Genomic DNA, 20,479 nt, shown 5'->3' on the forward strand with positions numbered 1-20,479 from the left:
GAATAACTTGGCCAAGTGTCCAGAGCAGCAATATAGCCCCACCTTCTAACCACGAGAGTGTAGGGCACAGAGGTTACCTCTGAGGGCAAGGAATGGGGTGAGATAGATTAGGGACCACAGGGGCTTTCCAAGATTGTATAATGGTTACTTGTTAGGCTCAGGGGTTGATGCCTGTGTGTTCATTTTATATTTTATTATTATTATAGTATAAAAATACATAAAATGTATAGCTCTATATAAAATATTTTAAAATGATATGCACATATAATACTATACATGTTATATATACTCTTTAATGTGTGATCTATTTCACAATTTAAAAATTTATATAATAGGTAATTTTTTATTTAAATTTTTAAATAAAATTTAAATAAAAATTTAAATAAAAAATTTAAATAAAAATTAGCAATTATATAAATTTTTAAAATTAGCCTAAATAGCATCTTGACTGAAATTAAGATTTAGGCAATAAACTTCATCATCTTTTAGTGAACACGCACCACGATCTTGGCAAAATTTTGTCACATTCTAAAAGATAACTGAAGATCCCCCCTCTCTTATTAGAAAAAACTTTGGCAGTAATGAGTACTCTAGGCTGTGATTTTCTCATTCAAAAATGAGGAAATGGGACAGATCATTAAAATAACTTAGAGTTTTAGAATTCTAAGGATGTGAGGAGTTAAATGAAGCCACAACTGCTAGGAAAATTTGTCACATAAGTCTAAACGCAGTGGGTAATACCAGCATCTGTTAAATCATGAGTACAGATGAAGACTCACTCTACAGAGTGCTTCTATTTCGTTCTTCCTACCCCTTTCTGAAGTTGCCCCCTGGGGCTGTGATGGGTAGTTCTACAAGCAAACATGACAATTAGTAACTAGAGTTAGTTGGCCATTAAAAAGCTCTGAGTCCTTAGACAAGTCATATAACCACTCCTCTCTTTATACATTTTTACTAACTATATGAAAGCACGTTGTATCCGTATACACACATGTTAAGTAATGAACTTGTGTCTTCCTAAAGAGGCATGTGCAGTTGAAATAACATTTTAAATGTTCCCAGCAGCACTTGATGAGTCATTTTAAAGCAAGTAACTTTTCTATGAAGTGAATCATCCACTGATTATTATCTTCTATAACTGTAATTTTAAAAACATGTTTTACTTTAAGTGATACATTCTTACATCAGAGAAGTATCGTTTTCTGAAAGAAATCTCAAGAATCACACACCCAGTTAGAAATTATAAATTTTATTGTTGCTTTGGTCAATAGCTCAGGGGATTCAACTAAGAAAATATCAAGGTCTAGGACACTAAAAATCAACATTTGACTTCGACATTAAGAAATACCTGTGCTATCTTAAACAGCGCCACAACGAACGTATGTATGCACGTGTCTTCATAATAGAACGATTTATAATCTTTTGGGTATATACCCAGTAATGGGATTGCTGAGTCAAATGGAATTTCTATTTCTAGATCCTTGAGGAATCGCCACACTGTCTTCCCCAATGGTTGAACTAATTTACACTCCCACCAACAGTGTAGTATGTATCTATACGACAATCCTGCAGGATGCAGGATGTGCATACATGTACCCCAGAGCCCAAGTACAACTGAAAAAAGAAAAGAAATACCTCCATATAAGTGGTCCTAAATAAGCCAACTGTCAAAATGATGGAAGCACTATTAATGTAAAAAGAAAGACAATTTTTCTTCTAGCTCTGCAGACCAAAGAATTTTCCGTTGAAAGTCCAAAAGAGGAAAAGGAAATGAGAGAAAGAAGACAAGCTCTAACAACTGAGACAAGAGGAAAAGGAGAGCGCCCTCCTGTAAGCAGAATTCTGTATACTCTCTGCACGTTCTCCAGGTTTCAAGGAGAACCCACGGCAGGCAGCTGAGGAGTCTGGATTCCATAAACTGGGAAGGGAAAACACTTACCTATACGGCAAGAAGCCCTGGCCTGTGAAAGTCAAGAGGGACCTGCGGCACCACGACACCTAAACAGAAACGTAAAACTTCAAGGAAGGCATTACACTTGGGATTCGGCTAGGATGCTGCCACTTCAACATACCAACCTCGAGATCAACATAGCCAAGTATTATTTATCATTCATTAAACTTTTCACTATTTTTAGCCTAATGCTACCTGTCCCTATCCCCCTGTTATTATACCGCAGGACTTGGTCTTAGACCACTTTCCTCCTCCATGTGCATTCACTCTCTTTTTGCTCAGGCTAGAGTGGAATGGCATGATCTCTCGGCTCATTGCACCCTCTGCCTCCTGGGTTCAAGCGATTCTCCTGCCTCAGCCTCCCAAGCTGCTGGGATTACAGGCATGCGTCACCACGCCCAACTAATTTTGTATTTTTGGTAGAAATGGGGTTTTTCCGTATTAGTCAGGCTAGTCTCTAATGCCCAACCTCAGATGACCCGCCTGCCTTGGCCTCCCAAAGTGCTGAGATTACAGGCGTGAGCCACCGCACTTAGTCTGTTTTTTAAAATGTCATTTACATGACCATGACTCCCCAGTTAATATTCCCAGTGCCAACCTTCCCCATGAATGTCACACTCACAAATATAGCTTCATACATGGCTAATGAGTTTTGAAACAAGTTTCCTAAAACCAAATGTGCTATTCTTCCCCCAAAGTCTGCTTTTTCCTGCCCCTCCCCATTTCATTGTTTCCCATCTTAGTATGACGAAACCCCAGACAGCAGTAGGTACCATCAACCACCTCAGGGTCGTCCTGCACTCTCACAGCACATTTCCATTTTATTCAGCAGTAAATTCTGGAGGTTCAGCTCTTCAAAAGACATCACAATTCCAACCATCCCTCAACGCACTAAAATCTCTAACCTAGATTAATGCAAAGCCTTTCTACCAGATATTCTCACATCGTTCAAGTGCTGAAACAAAAGCAATACCCCAAAGAGGCCAAAACCACAGCCTTTCACACTGTCTATCTTCTTTCCCTGCTTTATTTTCTGTATAAAACTCAGCATTTCCTGGCATGTTTAATAATCATCAGTTAGTACCTGTCTTTTGCAGTAGTTTTCAAACTCTCACAGTCACCTACAGGTCCTGTTAAAAGCCAAATTGCTGGACCCCACTCTCAGAATTTCGGATTCAACAGGTCTAGGCTGGATCCTTGAGAATTTGCATTTCGAACAATTCCAAGCACAGTGATGCTTGTAATCTGGGAACCACACTTTGAAAGCCACTGCTGAATGGAGTGTCAGTTCCTGGAGAGCAGGGCCCTTGTATTGGTGGTCACTGTACCCCCAGCACAGGGGACAGCACACGTGAATGCTGCTGCAGGGGAAACTTAAGCATACCCCTAGAATGACCCTGTACAGCACACGAGCCTGAAAGTATGTCCCAACCTAGGGAGTCTGGGAGTGGCCAACCCAGAGATTTGTTCCTTGTGTACAAGGAACATCCGAAACCCCATCCCATCCCATGGAACATGGGCCGTACCGAGGAATGAAGCCCTGAGTTTTGGGTTAATGAGGGTTGCCAGGCGGAGGTCATTAATGAGAGAGAGTTAAGTGAAAACGCTATATAAACTGCATGCTTTTTGCAAGTGGTTGCTGTTTCCCTGCCCAGCCTGCCGCCACCGGACCATTTCCGTAAGTAAGTTGACTCTCCTGTCCAGCCCACTGCCACGACTCTCTCCTCTGTATGTGAGCTCCTAATGAAGCTCCATGTCTCCTTTCCTGGCCCTGGGTCTCTTCCTCAGCCTCTTGAACCTAGTGCCTTCCCTGTTGAGGTTAATGCACAACAATATTGAGGGGGTTTGGCACAACAGATGCTCATTAACATTCGTTGGAAAAAAATGAATTAATCTTGACATACACCAATTTTAATATAACAGACATTTCCATGGGCTGTTGGTTCTAAATAATTTATCTCAAAACAACAAAGTATAAATACACACATATATCTTTTTTAAAATGGACTATGTATCAAATTGGAAATCTGGGCATTACCAATTGCCAATCATCATTAAACACATTGATAAGCAAGTGTACACGTTCAGTATCACTAATTCACAACTGAGTACTCAATCCACTAAATGTCAGGGCTCCACGTGCAAGCCCAGACCCAGAAAGTCCAGAGTCTTGCCTGCCTCGGCTGATCACCCCCAGCCCCAGCCTGCGTTCGCCTTTATCCTTGATTGCCCAGCGGAGGTCTCCCCGGACATTAAGCTTCTAAACCCACTCTGCCGTCTTAACTGTTATTATGATACTGTGAATACTACTCACCCCACCCTAACATCCTAACTACTCTCACCCCACCTGCCATTGTAACTGAACTTACGGTAATGTATACTCCTTGCCCCTTCCCCCAGCAGTGTAGCTGATCTTACTCCATAACACCCCGTCCCCTCCCCAAAAGATTTACCCCAACCTATAAAACCAACTCCTATCCCACTTCCCTTCGCTAACACCCTTTTCAGCCTTAGCCCACCTGCACCCAGTTGAATAAGCAGCCATGTTGCTCATACAAAGCCTGTTTGGAAAAATCTCTATATAAAATGTGTTTAATATTCGGTACTATTGGACGTTTTAACACTAAAGCTCACTTACCTTTAAAATGACTATCTAAAATGTTCGATTATACTCCCCACATCTATGGTTTTCTAGACTTAAAAGAAATCTCTATTATTCATGTTACTAGTCCTCTTTCCTACCACAAATTTTATCTCATAGAAGCTAGATTGTGTGGAAGTTCCTGGCCCCAAAAGATGTGTATACATTTAAAACTTTGTCCACCTGCTTCCTTCCTGCCCAGCCAGCCTGTTTCTAGACACCTGTATGTTAACCTGATTCTTATAACCCCAAGAAAACGAAAAAGCTCCAGGAGACAGTCGGGAGTTGGGCCAGGAATATATTTGAAGCAGAAGGAAAAGATATACATCAAATAAAAGGAATGACACTTGGAACAAAATATGTTTTCATTCACAGGAGAAGCCGGGGCCATTCTTGAGTTCAAAGTGTAGGGTTGGACATGAAGAATGGCCCATCACAGAGGTGAAGAGCATGTTTCATGAGCCAAGGTCTCCCCTCTGGATTTCCTCCCTCAATTTTAAATCATCAGCCCCCTTTGCAGTATGAGTCCCACAGGGGTTGCCAAATGAAAAGCAGAGAACTCGCTGCATAAAACACAGGCTCGCATTTCTCAGAACAACGCTTGGCTCTGCCTTCTGCTTGCCTGACTCTGACCCCATTCCTCCCTTTGCCACGGGGCTGACAGCTGATGGTGGGTGCTTCTGAGCATAGGGAGCCAAGAAGCGGCAGAGGGATCATGAAACCTTGGGCCGAATCCTAGAAATTATTTGGCAACTGAATCTGTTGTCCTGCTATTTTATGTTTTCATAAGCACACAGTAAAACAAGCCAACAATCAAAAAACACAATATAGCAAAAACTTCTCATTCCATTGCAGACATAGGAAAAGAAATTATAAATATTTCTTAAGCATCTGCATGTGTCTTTCGGCTGATTACTCATGATGAATTTTTAGTCCTGTGTTGGTTGATAACCAGCTCAAACCAGGATAGAAGACGCAGTCTAAACCACTGCATCTTCAGGAAAAAATAAAGTCAATTTGAATGGAAATTCAAGTCAAATAATTAGCTAAATCTGTTAATTTTAGCTCCTGAATTTTTTTAGAAATCATGATGTCACTGCCAGCCTGAAACCAACCCACCCAGGGAAACACATTACTTACAGAAAAAAGTCCAGGGAATTTGGCACGGCATAGACGGGTTTTCATTATCACATGCCTCCCTTCCAGCTCTTCAGTTGCTTCTCTTTGTATCCTGTGCTTTGGTGACACCTGCACTACTTGAATTTCACCAAACATGCTGGATTCTTCATTACTGATAACAGTGACTATGGTGCGATCCCCAGGCTTTGGCGTTAAACCTACCTAGGTTCAAAGCTTAGCACCCTCACTGAGTAGCGACGTCACCTTGGGCAAACTTCATTAAATGTGAATCAGCTGCATCATCATTGAAATGAAAATTAAGGACATCTACTTTGGAGGAGTATGGAGAAAACTGATGTGAGACGATGTCCCTTACAAAAGTACCTGGAGCAGCACAGGCCTTACCTTCCTCACCACCCCTCTGCCAGCTCCTGCTCATCTCTCAAATCCCTCAAAAGTCGTTTCTCAGGCCGGGCACGGTGGCTCAAGCCTGTAATCCCAGGACTTAGGGAGGCCGAGGCGGGTAGATCACGGGGTCAACAGATCGAGACCATCCTGGTCAACATGGTGAAACCCCGTCTCTACTAAAAATACAAAAAATTAGCTGGGCATGGTGGCGCGTGCCTGTAATCCCAGCTACTCAGGAGGCTGAGGCAGGAGAATTGCCTGAACCCAGGAGGCGGAGGCTGCGGTGAGCCGAGATCGCACCATTGCACTCCAGCCTGGGTAACAAGAGTGAAACTCCGTCTCAAAAAAAAAAAAAAAAAAAGTCATTTCTCTGATTCAGCCTTCCTTCTCTGGTGTGCCTTTTCTGTTTTGCCACAGGACTGAGAAAATCACTCAACCCGGCAAAAATCACTTCCTCTTCCTTTGCTATTGGGAGCTCCATCTTACACATGGTCATTAGTGCATTTAGTTTGTGATGTGGGAAATATATCTACATTTCCTTCTTCATTAATCGGCAGTAGGCATGCTGTGTCTAAATCATCTTTGTATTAAATACTTAATCCTTGCCACAAAGCGGGTACTTTATAAATGTAGAACTTAAGGAGTACAGAGATCAAAGGGAACATTCATACAGTGTGTTCTATAAGCACATATTTTTTAAAAGCACTAGCCTTTATTATTGCAGATATCAAAATTGAGATATACATTACTTAATTTAACAAAGATTTGTCAGTAATCAATTCCATACCAAGCACTGTAGACATAAATGTGAATACAACATTTCCTTGAGAAGTGACTCAGCTTACGGGGTAGCCAGGGACGCTGTGTGCACAACTCCAGGGGGGCACTATTCATCATTTGGCCACTCCCGGTGTTGTGTAATAGGAGTTTCCAGACTCCATGATAACTACTCATTTTAAGAGAGGGACTTTCAAAAAGAGAGAATAAATAATAACTCTCTTTATAAGTATGGCGAAGTTAAAGAACTACTCCTTAAGAAGCCACCTTTAGTCACATAAACTACAACAGTCAATAATCATATACTTCCTACTCTCATAGAAATGACAATTGCTACCCCTAAAGTTATAAAAAACATTTTACACATTATTCTTTAGCAACACAGATCAATACAATGACTACTTACCACATGTAGCCAGTTCAATTAAATTAACTGAAATCCCTCAGTTGCACTAGCTACACTTCCGGGATGCAATAACCACATGTGACTGTGGCTACCAGTTACAATAACATAGACATAAAAAAATCCATCAGTACAGAAAGTTCTGTTTAACAGTGTTGCATCTAGATAGTCTTTTTTTTTTTTTCAAAAAAAATCTGATTATGCCTCTGTTCATTTAAATCCATTAAGTGATTTATTAACTCTTTTACAAAAAAAAAATGGTCACCATTCTCTTTTACATGCAAAAGGGGGAAAGAGTTGGAAGAAAAAAATACTTCAGATCCAAAATATCTATTAATCTTGGTTTCCAAAAATGGAAATACTCCAATCCAATATCAGGAAGGCTTTTTTTTTTTAAATGACAGAGCAGTTTAGTTAATTTTAAAAAGCAGTCTTCCATTCAAAATATCTATTGCTTTCACTTTCTTTTTGAATTCAGTTATTTTCTTAGCCACAGGTAAAGGGATAAATTTGTCTATACTTGGAGATCTTCTCCCAAATGAATCCTATCTGTTTTCTACAGTATTAAACATCTTTGAAGCCCTAACTCTCAGCCCTCTAAAAGTTCAGTCACGGTCATAGCAAGGATTAGAAAGCTTTCAAAACATGTCCCCTAAAAAGAATTGATTCTTAGCCTTCATTCATGCAAAAAAATTCTAAGTAATTTATTTGAATATTGAGAAGATCACTCTTCATAAACCAGTCTCATTCTTGAGAATTTTCTTTGCAATTCACTCTTGTGGGGCAAATATGTTGTGTCTCCCCATTGTTATGGAGATAAAAATATTTCGATATTCAAATAATATATGGGAATTACCCATGACCGAATAGCGGCTACTAAGGAGGGAGACATGAGTCCCTGTCTGTCTTCAGAGAAGAACATAGCATAGTCAGTGTTTCTCAAATGTGTCTTGGACCACCCAGACAGGAGTCTCTGTAAACAGGGTATTACTAAATGGATTTCTGTGGGCCACATTCAGGATCCCAGGTTTATTTAGTCATAATCCTAAGGCTGGGACCTAGGAATGTGCATTTGACAAGTTAGCAAGATTGACATGCACATTCTAGTTTAACAACCATAGTCGAAGTTGCAGGGAAAAGGGAAAATGCCCCACATGACATTTCCTGACCTACTGAATGAGTCTGGAGAGAGAAAAACTGATATTTAAGATAATTGCTAAGTTTTATAGCAACAAACCCAGGGGTCACGTTCCAGTGATTTTTATATATCATCTGTAAATAAATATAATCTTAAGGATATCCAGTAGAATTAAATCATAATAAATATTCAGGTTGCTGTAGGAGGAAGCTGTAAGAAACACAGCATAAATTTTAAGACACTTATTTATGTCATCATGGTGCCCATTACACAACTGAGAAAAACATTCTGAATAGGAATTACAATAATCACACAACATTTGTAAACCCAAGCAATCCAAATATACACAGAGGGAAAGTATCCTCTTTTCTCCCCATTGGTTAAAGTGTCACAGTAATCCCCATAGTGCAACCCCTGCTTCACAGTATAAAGTGGTCAAGAAGCAGGGCCGTGTCTTGGTTTGTTGGTCATGTTTTATTCTTGGTACCTAGATTAAGTTAGTTGCTAAATCAAACTGTTTTTAATCGAAGGGGGTATGCTCTAATGATAACAAGTACATCAAATGGCACTAGCTGCTCCGAAAGAAATAAACCAACTTTCAAAATTACTAACCATTTCCTGGAATCGCATTGGAAAGTATGAAATAGAAGAAAACGTTTCTGTGTTGACACAGTCAAACTCCAAGGCTTTACTGGCAACTTTGCCATTCAGTAAATGCCAGTGAGACATGAGCAAACCATGTGCTCTCCTGGGGCTGATTTTCCCATCTGTACAAAGAGGAGCAAAACAAGATGCTCTTCTTGCTTTCAAATGCTATAATTTGTATTGCGAGAAACGAGTTCCTCATCCTAGCTATAGATTTCGGCCTCATAGAATAAAATATTTTAGCTCATTCTTTTAAATAAAACTTATCTCAATGTAAATTATGTTAGTGACATTAAAATTCCCACTGGTCTCTGTAATTAGTTAAGCTTCACTACACAGGAAAATATTTAACTTAACAAATTAGAAAATAAAAGGTTGAGGGCCTGTCTCTAGAATCAGACTTTCAGAAACATTTTTACTATTAAATTAAACACAGTGAAGACAACTTGAAAAATTTAAAGAAACCATATTAGAAAATAACTTGAGAATCCTATACCCTGAAAGAAATTATGCAGCACAAATCCGACACTGGGGCTTCATTTTTCACATGTGTAAATGTATAGCTCTTCTACATGCCCACTAATGACGATGCTGGTTATAGCACATTGAAAATATATGTGAAGTAGAACCAGCCGTGTAAATTACAGGATTGTTTCACTAGCATTTTGCAAGACACAAATCAAGCAAATCATAGTTTTCTTTTATATTTCCACTTATTTTAAGTGCCACTCTAATAAACAGGAAATGAATAAAATTCACCAATGGCTCACTAATGGACCTCACATAAAGCAAGATCTTGAGGTATCACTATCCAGAACGGTCAGAGACATCACTAAAATAAATACCTAATACCCATCCCTTTTTTAATGAGTTTGAATAAGAATCTGTGAAAAAAAAAAATACCTGTCTTTACATTTTCATACTGATTGTTATTACTTCTCCCTTTACTTTTGGGAGGTTTTGAAAGGTCAAAAACTTTCCTTGGCATGGCCTCTTGCCCAGAAAATACTAAGCAAGCCATGTTCTGCAAAAAAAAAAAAAAAAGTGAGATTCCACATCAGTAAGGAGATCGGCAATACTCTAGTCTGCTTCAGATTTCTGTGTTAGTCAGAATATTCCACGTGTTCCATGGAAGGTCAGTTTATTGTACATTCTTTGCATTGTAACCCAGTTTCCAGAGTTAAAGTTTGAGTGTCCATAGGGCTAGCATTTCCAGTTTGTCATTATCTAACATAACACATCAATTGTCTTCTAGGAACTTCCCAAATCACTACCTATAGATGTGTAAAGTGGACTTTTTTAAGCTAAGGACTCTGATATATTCATCGACACTTGCTTTTGTAAAAAAAGGAGTCAGTGTATTACATATTTGACATATATTCTGAGGTCATTCAATCAGAAACACATTTAACATGCTAGTGGTATATTATAATCACTATCAACAACCATTTCTTCAGTATCTACTATATGCCAGGCAGTATAATAGGCCCAAAGTGCCATGGTTTAAATATCTGTCCTCTCCAAAATTTCTGTTGAAATGTAAATGCCATTGTAACGGCACTAAGTAAGATGCAGTACTTGAAGAGCTGAACAGGTCATGAGGTCTCTACCCTCATGGATGGAATTAACAGCATTACAAAAGGATGAGTTCAGACCCCTCTTGCCCTCTCTTTGCCCTTCTGCCATTCGATGATCCAATGAGAAGATCCTTGTCAGATTATTGATACCATAATCTTGAACTTCTCAGCGTTTAGAACTGTTCTAGAAATTAATTTCTGTTCTTTGTAAATTACCCAGTGTCAGGTATTCTGTTATACCAGCAGAAAATGGGCTAAGACAGGTACATGTTATTGAAACCGTTTTACATAAACTTCGGTTACGTCACATGCCAAAGTCACACAGCTAGTAAGACACAAGTAATGTCTGAAAGTCAAGCTAAATTCCAAAACCATGTGCTTTCTATTATGCTGCACTGTCTCTCAATCTTTTCTAGGACGCTGAACTAACAGTAGGTTTATCATTCAGGCAAGTGATGTTAACACTAAGCAAACCTATAACTGAAAAGCTAAAGTGTAACAACTATAGTCCTGGAAATGAAGAATCAGAAAGTGTAAATGACTTTCTCAAGGACACAAAGCTCAAATGTTGTAGAAACAGGACTGACATTACTTCTACTCTTTGTCTCAAGGGTCTGTTCTTTTAGAAACGATAAAGTTGCCGTCATTGCTTATATTTTCACATCAAATGTTATCAATCATGCTTTACTTTAAACGCAACACAAGGAGTATAATTTACACATATGATGCATGGATTTATTAAGATCAATGACATTTAGAGAATTTAATAGAAGTTTCCTGCATAGTTTACAAAAAGGCTATTCCTTCCAAAATACCTTTTTATTTTCCAAACCATGTTAATCAGTTGAGTAATCAATGATAATATCCTAGGATGATGTGAAAATAAAAACAAGCAAAATGTTAGGTATAGGCAAAGGTGTATTATTGACTTACTTGATTATGCCTTGCAAATTTTGATAACCTTCTTCGAAAATTTCAAACAGAAATAAAATGCCTGTGTCTCACCATCAGAGACGTGGGTTTAACTGTTTTAGGGGGAAACCTGGGCACTGGGATTTCTACCTTTCCCCATGTTATTTTACCATGCAGCAGCTGCAAGTTTAACAGACTTACAGATGCTTAGTGGAGGAGGTGGGACTGACAAATGAGTTTCCGTCGTCTCAGGTGTGTGTTATATTCACTACCTCTGCTTTTTTGAAACAAGCCAAAGGTAATGGTACTTTAAGTTGGTAGTATTATAACTCAGAAATATTTTAATCTCATTTAGTGGCATTATTTAAAGTCCTACTGACTGATAAATTGACTGGAATCAGTCTAAATTGTTTCAATTATGTCAGTAAAACTTCAGTGGAATCTCTATCAGATGTGTCAAAACTGTGTGGTCCTTACGGTTTAATATAACATACATATACTAATGTAGGAAACAGACAAAAAGGTCATAAAAAATCTGAAAATCTTGAAGTAATTTTTAGTGTGTATTTCCACAGATTCCATTAGAAATTAATACAACTGGGAAAACTACATCCAACAGTTTGTAGATTAGGGAAAATAATACAAAACCTATTGACAACCATCCCAAGAGCTAATACCTTTTTCAGAGAAAGTGAAAGTCATGGATGGATTTTGTATCTGTTAGACAAAGGTAAGTTGCTATTACTCATGAAATAGTTTATTTTCTGCCTTTCAAAAACAAATTCTCTTCAGCGATGTTGCAACATTGAGGGGTGGCTGCCATTCAAAAAGACTGTGGCTTCTCGAGATGGAAATCATGTAACTATTTCAAAAGTTCTTCAAGGTTTCTTATCATGCTCTTCACAGTGTCAGGAAACGAACAAAAGAAATTACCCAGTGTCTTTTCAATTGAATTCTGAGGAATTTCTGATAAGTCCTGTGGGGATTTTATTAAATACAAGGATGTGTATTTGATTATTTTTACTAGGCTTTTAACAATTCTAGGGATGAACCTTAAGTTAGACCAAACTTACAGCAATGCAAAGGTTTTTGTCCATGGCAATGCAAAAGACAGTGTTCATAGCACTTCAAATTCATTTAGGTTGACTGAAAATATAGATTTTTGAGAGTCATATTCTCATTTGACCTGATTTTAACATCTTCCTGATTCCCTCATAAATCTTAAAACTTATGAGTTTAAAAATCTCTGACTTATGTTTATTTTATGGCCCTATAATTCATAATTTTACCTTTTCAAAAATTACAATTTTAACAAAGGAAAAATTATCTCTAGAGTTCAAAATTATGCTTTCGTGGAAGTAATAACAAAAATGTATTATATCATTAGCATCTGACGTTTTCTTTCTAAGGTTAACAAAACCGTCTTAAGTATTATTTTAGATTTTTCTGTTTTAAGCTGATAGAACTTTTAGAGACAGTCCCTGACTTACTAAGCTTCCACTCTTGATTTTTCCTCTTTACAACAGCGTAAAGCCAACACGCACTCAGAAGCCGTACTGCAAGTGTCCATGTAACCGTTTCGCTTTTCACTTTGAATACAACCGTCAATCAATTACAAGACATACTAACATTTTATTATAAAATAGGTTTTGTGTTAGATGGCCTTCCACAATTGTAGGCTAGCAAGTCTCCTGAGTACTTAAGCATTTACGATAGGCTAGCCTAACCTATGATGATTGGTAGGTTAAGTATATTGAATGCATTTTCAACTTACGATATTTTCATAGGAAACCTAGAATACGTTTACTAGGGCATAACCCCATCACAAGTTGAGGAGAATCTGTATAAACACAAACTCTGCAAACATTATTACTAATTCAGTCACTGTACCATGGTAAATTCCCTCATAAAATGGTGCTCTAAAGAAACAAAAATCTAGAACTCTTTAGAGAAAGTCAGTTTTACCCTCAATATTTACTATTACCTGAAGCTAAAACATTCCATCTTGAACCTCAGATTATATTGTTGGACTTCTCAACTCAAACGTCTCTCATGACCTTAAGCTGAAGTTCCAAATGAATTTTTCATGTCTCCCAACCTCCCCAATCACTCATCAAACGTCTCCTCTTTTGTGTTCTTTCTTACATGCCCCTTCTAGCCATCCAGCCTCCAAGTATACAAGCATTCAGGTCTGCTACCAACCATCTCATCCACAGCCAGTATCTCTACTCCCATTTCCACTCCAAGAGCTGAGGACTCCTCATGAGTCCCATGGTTTATGTCAATTGTGATTTTTCTACGTCCAAACTTCACATTTTAAATTTGTGATTCTTGCTGATCATGGAGCCAGTATGATGCAGTAGATTGGAAACACAACTTCGAAACCAGTCATGGTGGCTCATGTCTGTAATCCAGCACTTTGGGAGGTCAAGGCAGGTGGATCACCTGAGGCCAGGAGTTCAAGACCAGCCCGGAAAACATGGTGAAACCCCATCTCTACTAAAAATGGGCATGGTGGTGCGTGCCTATAGTACCAGCTACTCTGCTTGGGAGGCTGAGGCAGGAGAATTGCTTGAATCCGGGAGGCAGAGGTTGCAGTGAGCAGAGATCATGCCACTGCACTCCAGCCTGGGCGACAGAGTAAGACCTAGTCTCAAAAAAAAAAAAAAAAAAAAAATCAACTTTAATTTGGAATAGCCTAGGTTCTCCACGAGAGAATAAAGGATGCTAAACATGATATGAAAACCCTCCATGACTTGGCCTTTCCTACCACATGGGCCCTCGCAACTGTTGCTTACACGACAAAAAATGGGGTGTGATTTCCCTGCAATTTCATCGTTTGCTTCTTGCTCTTTCTGCCTTAAATACTTTCTTGCGTCCACTTGTCTACCTTTTTAAAACACAATTCAAAGCCTTACCACTTCGACTTCTTTAAACAACTTTCTAAGCCCACCCCTATCCAGACCCAATATGCTCACTTGTATCATTGCATAAAAAATATCTATTGAAATTATCTGCTTAGGTACCTAGTCCCTTACTGAGCGGTGAGCATCTTGAGAGCACAACACAAAACTATCACAAACTTTAAGTCCGTTATATAGTCTTGAGTTCGGCTCAATTAAGTATTTAAGCATAGAAAAGACATTTAGACAATGCACAGACTATATATTTCTTTGAGATGCATACCTAGAATTTTTGAATCGAAAATGAATAAAAGTATTCTATCAATATTTGCCACTTAACATGACTAACGTTCCTAGTATGAAGGCTCTTCTGTGGTCGTTAAGTCACTCCCAGAAATAACTAGTAAATTGATAAATGAAATAAGAAATGCTGTCCTAGACTCTCTTTCCAGGTCACATCCACACCACCAGAGGGACACAGAGATAATGTAAGTGGGACATAAATAATTTTTATAAATAATCTGAGGATAAGGACTCAGATTTTTTTCTCACTCCCCATGTTATGCTTTTTTTAAACAATTTTTCTCATTATATGAAACTATGATTTTTTTAATGTTGGTCAGCAGACATCATAAAATAGACAATATTTTACCAAATCCCCTATTCTCTAGTCTACTCAACACCTACAAATATTTCTAACATACTGTATTAACATAGTTTACTACCAAAATTATATAAATTTATAATAGAAATGTAAAAATATACATGCATTCAATGACTATAACCATGGTTTGATTCTAAAATAGCAGGACCTAAAATTTTCAATATAGCATGTAACAAAATGTAAAACACGAAAGACCAAGAATCACTGCTCAAGGGAATATATTACATTTAAAAATATATATGTAGGCAGAAGAGGAGCAGGCCTTTGGCAACACCTTTGGCAAAGCAGAAATGATTCTGTGGACTTAACTCTGTGAAAAGAATGAAATACACTTATTCATAGGAAGCGCAGAGTCGTAAGAGTAAGAATCTTGTGACTTCTATTATGAACACTGCATTATTAAATGCTTATATTTATACAATGGTAGGTGTTACCACAATAATAATAAATAATATGCTTTACCTTGAGTCTTTTTCTCCCAGTGAACAATTTCCTTGGAGTCTAGCCCTCCTAAATCTGTCATCACTCTCACGGCAACAGGACACTACCTAATGTGATGAAGTTGAAATTTACTAAGCAGCGTTCAGGTGCCTCTCATAGTGGTAAATGTAGGCTCTAATATGCCCAGAAATTCCTGGAAAATCATGTCACTTAGAGCTTAAAAATGTGCTATGTGCTGCCAGATATTCCATTGTGTAATTAAAAATAAGCAAACACCCACAAAGGGAAGCCCATCAGACTCACAGCAGATCTCTCGGCAGAAACACTACAAGCCAGAAGAGAGTGGGGGCCAATATTCAACATTCTTAAAGAAAAGAACTTTCAACCCAGAATTTCATATCCAGCCAAACTGAGCTTCAGAATTGAAGGAAAAATAAAATCCTTTGTGAACAAGCAAGTACTCAGAGATTTTGTCACCACCAGGCCTGCTTTACAAGAGCTCCTAAAAGAGGCACTACACATAGAAAGGATCAACCAGTACCAGCCATTCCAAAATCATACTGAATGCTAAAGAGCTTCAACATAATGAAGAATCTACAACAACTAACAGGCAAAACAGCCACTTAGCATCAAAATGGCAGTATCAAATTCACACATAACAATATTAACCCTAAATGTAAATGGACTAAATGCACCAATCAAAAGACACAGACTGGCAAATTGGATAAAAATCCAAAACCCATCAGTGTGCTGGATAAAAATCCAGGAAACCCATCTCACATGCAAGGATACACAAAGGCTCAAAATAAAGGGATGGAGGAAGATATACCAAGCTAATGGAAAGCAAAAAAAAGCAGGAGTTGCAATTCTCATCTCTGATAAAATAGACTTTAAAGCAACAAAGATCAAAAGAGACAAAGATGGCCATTACATAATGGTAAAAGGATCGATACAACAAGAAGAGCTAACGATCCTAAACATATATGGACCCAATGCAGGAGCACCCAGATACATAAGGCAAGTTCTTAATGACTTACAAAAGGACTTAGACTCCCACACAATAATAGTGGGAGACTTTAACACTCCACTGTCAATACTAGACAGATCAACCAGACAGATAATCAACAAGGATATCCAGGGCTTGAACTCAGACCTGGAGCAAGCAAACCTGATAGACATTTACAGAACTCTCCACCCCAAATCCACAGAATACACATTCTTCTCAGCACCGCATCACACCTACTCTAAAATAGACCACATAATTGGAAGTAAAGCACTGCTCAACAAATGCAAAACAACTGAAATCATAACAAACAGCCTCTCAGACCATAGTGCAATCAAGCTAGAACTCAGAATTCAGAAACCGACCCAGAAACGCACAGCTTCATGGAAACTGAACAACTGGCTCTTGAATGTTGACTGGGTAAACAACGAAATGAAGGCAGAAATAAAGAAGTTCTTCGAAACCAATGAGAACGAAGACACAACATACCAGAATCTCTGGGACACATTTAAAGCAGTCTCTAGAGGAAAGTATATAGCAATAAGTGCCCATATGAGGAGAATGGAGAGATCCAAAATTGACACCCTATCGTCAAAATTGAAAGAGCTAGAGGAGCAAGATCAACAAAACTCAAAACCCAGCAGAAGACAAGAAATAACTAAGATCAGAGCTGAGCTGAAGGAGATTGAGACACGAAAAACCCTTCAAAAAATCAATAAATCCAAGAGCTGGTTTTTTGAAAAGATCAACAAAATAGACAGACCACTAGCCAGAGTGATTAAAAATAAAAGAGAGAACAACCAAATAGATGCAATAAAAAATGATAAAGGGGAAATCACCACAGATTCCACAGAAATTCAAACCATCATCAGAGAATATTACAAACAACTCTATGCGCATAAACTAGTAAACCTGGAAGAAATGGATAAATTCCTGGACTCCTGTGTCCTCCCAAGCCTAAACCAGGAGGAAGCTGAAACTATGAATAGACCAATAACAAGGTCTGAAGTTGAGGCAGCAATTAACAGCCTACCACACAAAAAAAGCCCAGGTCCAGACGGGTTCACAGCCGAATTCTACCAGACACACAAGGAGGAGCTGGTACCATTCCTTCTAAAACTATTTCAAACAATCCAAAAAGAGGGAATCCTTCCCAAATCATTTTATGAGACCAACATCATCCTGATACCAAAACCCGGCAGAGACCCAACGAGAAAAGAAAACTTCAGGCCAATATCCATGATGAACATAGATGCAAAAATCTTCAATAAAATATTGGCAAGCCGATTGCAACAGCAAATCAAAAAACTTATTCATCATGATCAAGTAGGATTCATCCCGGGGATGCAAGGCTGGTTCAACATACGCAAGTCTATCAACGTAATTCACCACATAAACAGAACCAAAAACAAAAACCACATGATTATCTCAATTGACGCAGAGAAGGCATTTGACAAAATTCAACAGCCCTTTATGCTAAAAACCCTCAATAAACTTGGTAACGATGGAACGTATCTCAAAGTAATAAAAGCTATTTATGACAAACCAACAGCCAATATCATACTGAATAGGCAAAAACTGGAAGCATTCCCTTTAAAATCTGGCACTAGACAAGGATGCCCTCTCTCACCACTCCTATTCAATATAGTACTGGAAGTTCTAGCCAGAGCAATCAGGCAAGAAAAAGAAATAAAGGGTATTCAAATAGGAAAGGTGGAAGCCAAATTGTCTCTATTTGCAGATGACATGATAGTATACCTAGAAGACCCCATCGCCTCAGCCCAAAAACTCCTGAAACTGATAAGCAACTTCAGCAAAGTCTCAGGATATAAAATCAATGTGCAAAAATCACAAGCATTCGTCTACACCAATAACAGACTTAAAGAAAGCCAAATCAAGAGTGAACTGCCATTCGCAATTGCTACAAAAAGAATAAAATACCTTGGAATACAACTCACAAGGAACGTAAGGGACCTCTTCAAGGAGAACTACAAACCACTGCTCAACGAAATCAGAGAGGACACAAACAGATGGAGAAACATTCCATGTTCATGGTTAAGAAGAATTAACATCGTGAAAACGGCTATACTGCCCAAAGTAATTTACAGAATCAACGCTATCCCCATCAAGCTACCATTGACTTTCTTCACAGAACTGGAAAAAACCACCACGAACTTCATATGGAACCAAAAGAGAGCCTGCATAGCCAAGTCAATTCTAAGCAAAAAGAACACAGCGGGGGGCATCACACTACCGGATTTCAAACTATACTACAAGGCTACAGTAATCAAAACAGCATGGTACTGGTACCAAAACAGAGATATAGACCAATGGAACAAAACAGAGGCACCGGAGGCAACACAACATACATACAACTATACAATCTTTGATAAACCCGACAAAAACAAGCAATGGGGAAAGGATTCCATGTTTAACAAATGGTGTTGGGAAAACTGGCTAGCCATGTGCAGAAAGCAGAAACTGGACCCCTTCCTGACACCTTACACTAAAATTAACTCCAGATGGATTAAAGACTTAAACGTAAGACCTGGCACCATAAAAACCCTAGAAGGAAATCTAGGCAAAACTATCCAGGACATAGGAGTAGGCAAGGACTTCATGAACAAAACACCAAAAGCATTGGCAACAAAAGCCAAAATAGACAAATGGGACCTAATGAAACTCCACAGCTTCTGCACAGCAAAAGAAACAGTCACTAGAGTGAATCGGCAACCAACAGAATGGGAAAAAATTTTTGCAGTTTACCCATCTGACAAAGGGCTGATATCCAGAATTTACAAAGAACTCAAACAGATTTACAGGAAAAAAACAAACAAGCCCATTCAAAAGTGGGCAAAGGATATGAACAGATACTTTACAAAAGAAGACATACATGAGGCCAACAATCATATGAAAAAATGCTCATCGTCACTGGTCATCAGAGAGATGCAAATCAAAACCACATTGAGATACCATCTCACGCCAGTTAGAATGGCGATCATTAAAAAATCTGGAGACAACAGATGCTGGAGAGGATGTGGAGAAAAAGGAACACTTTTACACTGTTGGTGGGAGTGTAAATTAGTTCAACCATTGTGGAAGACAGTGTGGCGATTCCTCAAGGCCTTAGAAATAGAAATTCCATTTGACCCAGCAATCCCATTACTGGGTATATATCCAAAAGACTATAAATCGTTCTACTATAAGGACACATGTACACGAATGTTCATTGCAGCACTGTTTACAATAGCAAAGACCTGGAATCAACCCAAATGCCCATTGATAATAGACTGGATTGGAAAAATGTGGCACATATACACCATGGAATATTATGCAGCAATCAGAAATGATGAGTTTGTGTCATTTGTAGGGACATGGATGAATCTGGAAAACATCATCCTCAGCAAACTGACACAAGAACAGAAAATGAAACACCGCATATTCTCACTCATAGGTGGGTGATGAAAAATGAGAACACATGGACACAGAAAGGGGAGTACTAAACAGTGGGGTCTATTGGGGGGAAAAGGGGAGGGCCAGTGGGAGGGGGAGGTGGGGAGGGATAGCCTGGGGAGAAATGCCAAATGTGGGTGAAGGGGAGAAGAAAAGCAAAGCACACTGCCATGTGTGTACCTACGCAAATGTCTTGCATGCTCTGCTCATGTACCCCAAAACCTATAATCCAATAAAAAATTTAAAAATAAATAAATAAATAAATAAATAAAAAAAAATAAAAAAATAAGCAAACAGAACCTTTCTGGGAGATGATATTTTCTAAACCCCAAGCAATAACACTGCAAAATGTTGATTATTTTACCTGGTACTTCTGCTGAAAGATATGAAAAAAGCAGGTATCAGTCCATCAGTTTCTGGGGCCTCTACAAAGGGGCACTTTTC

The 20,479-nt window shown here is 38.6% G+C and overlaps 1 protein-coding gene across 5 annotated transcripts in view; it reads right to left on the reverse strand.

Moving 5' to 3' along the window:
* The window catches only part of PDE3A (phosphodiesterase 3A), a 337,466-nt gene that overhangs the window by 152,033 nt on the left and 164,954 nt on the right, over positions 1–20,479 (reverse strand). The window contains exon 1 of one of the 5 annotated variants that reach the window (XM_054237913.2): positions 5,733–5,930. The exons of 3 other annotated variants lie outside the window; for them this stretch is intronic. In XM_054237913.2, coding sequence (XP_054093888.1) covers positions 5,733–5,867 — 135 coding nt within the window. In that variant the 5' untranslated portion in view covers positions 5,868–5,930. Of the gene's footprint in view, positions 1–1,939; positions 1,994–5,732; positions 5,931–20,479 lie in introns of those variants that run through there. One more of the 5 variants, XM_078338215.1, reaches the window with a different exon arrangement.

The sequence above is a fragment of the Callithrix jacchus genome, chromosome 9 (assembly GCF_049354715.1).
Source record: "Callithrix jacchus isolate 240 chromosome 9, calJac240_pri, whole genome shotgun sequence".
Taxonomy (NCBI): Eukaryota; Metazoa; Chordata; class Mammalia; order Primates; family Cebidae; genus Callithrix; species Callithrix jacchus.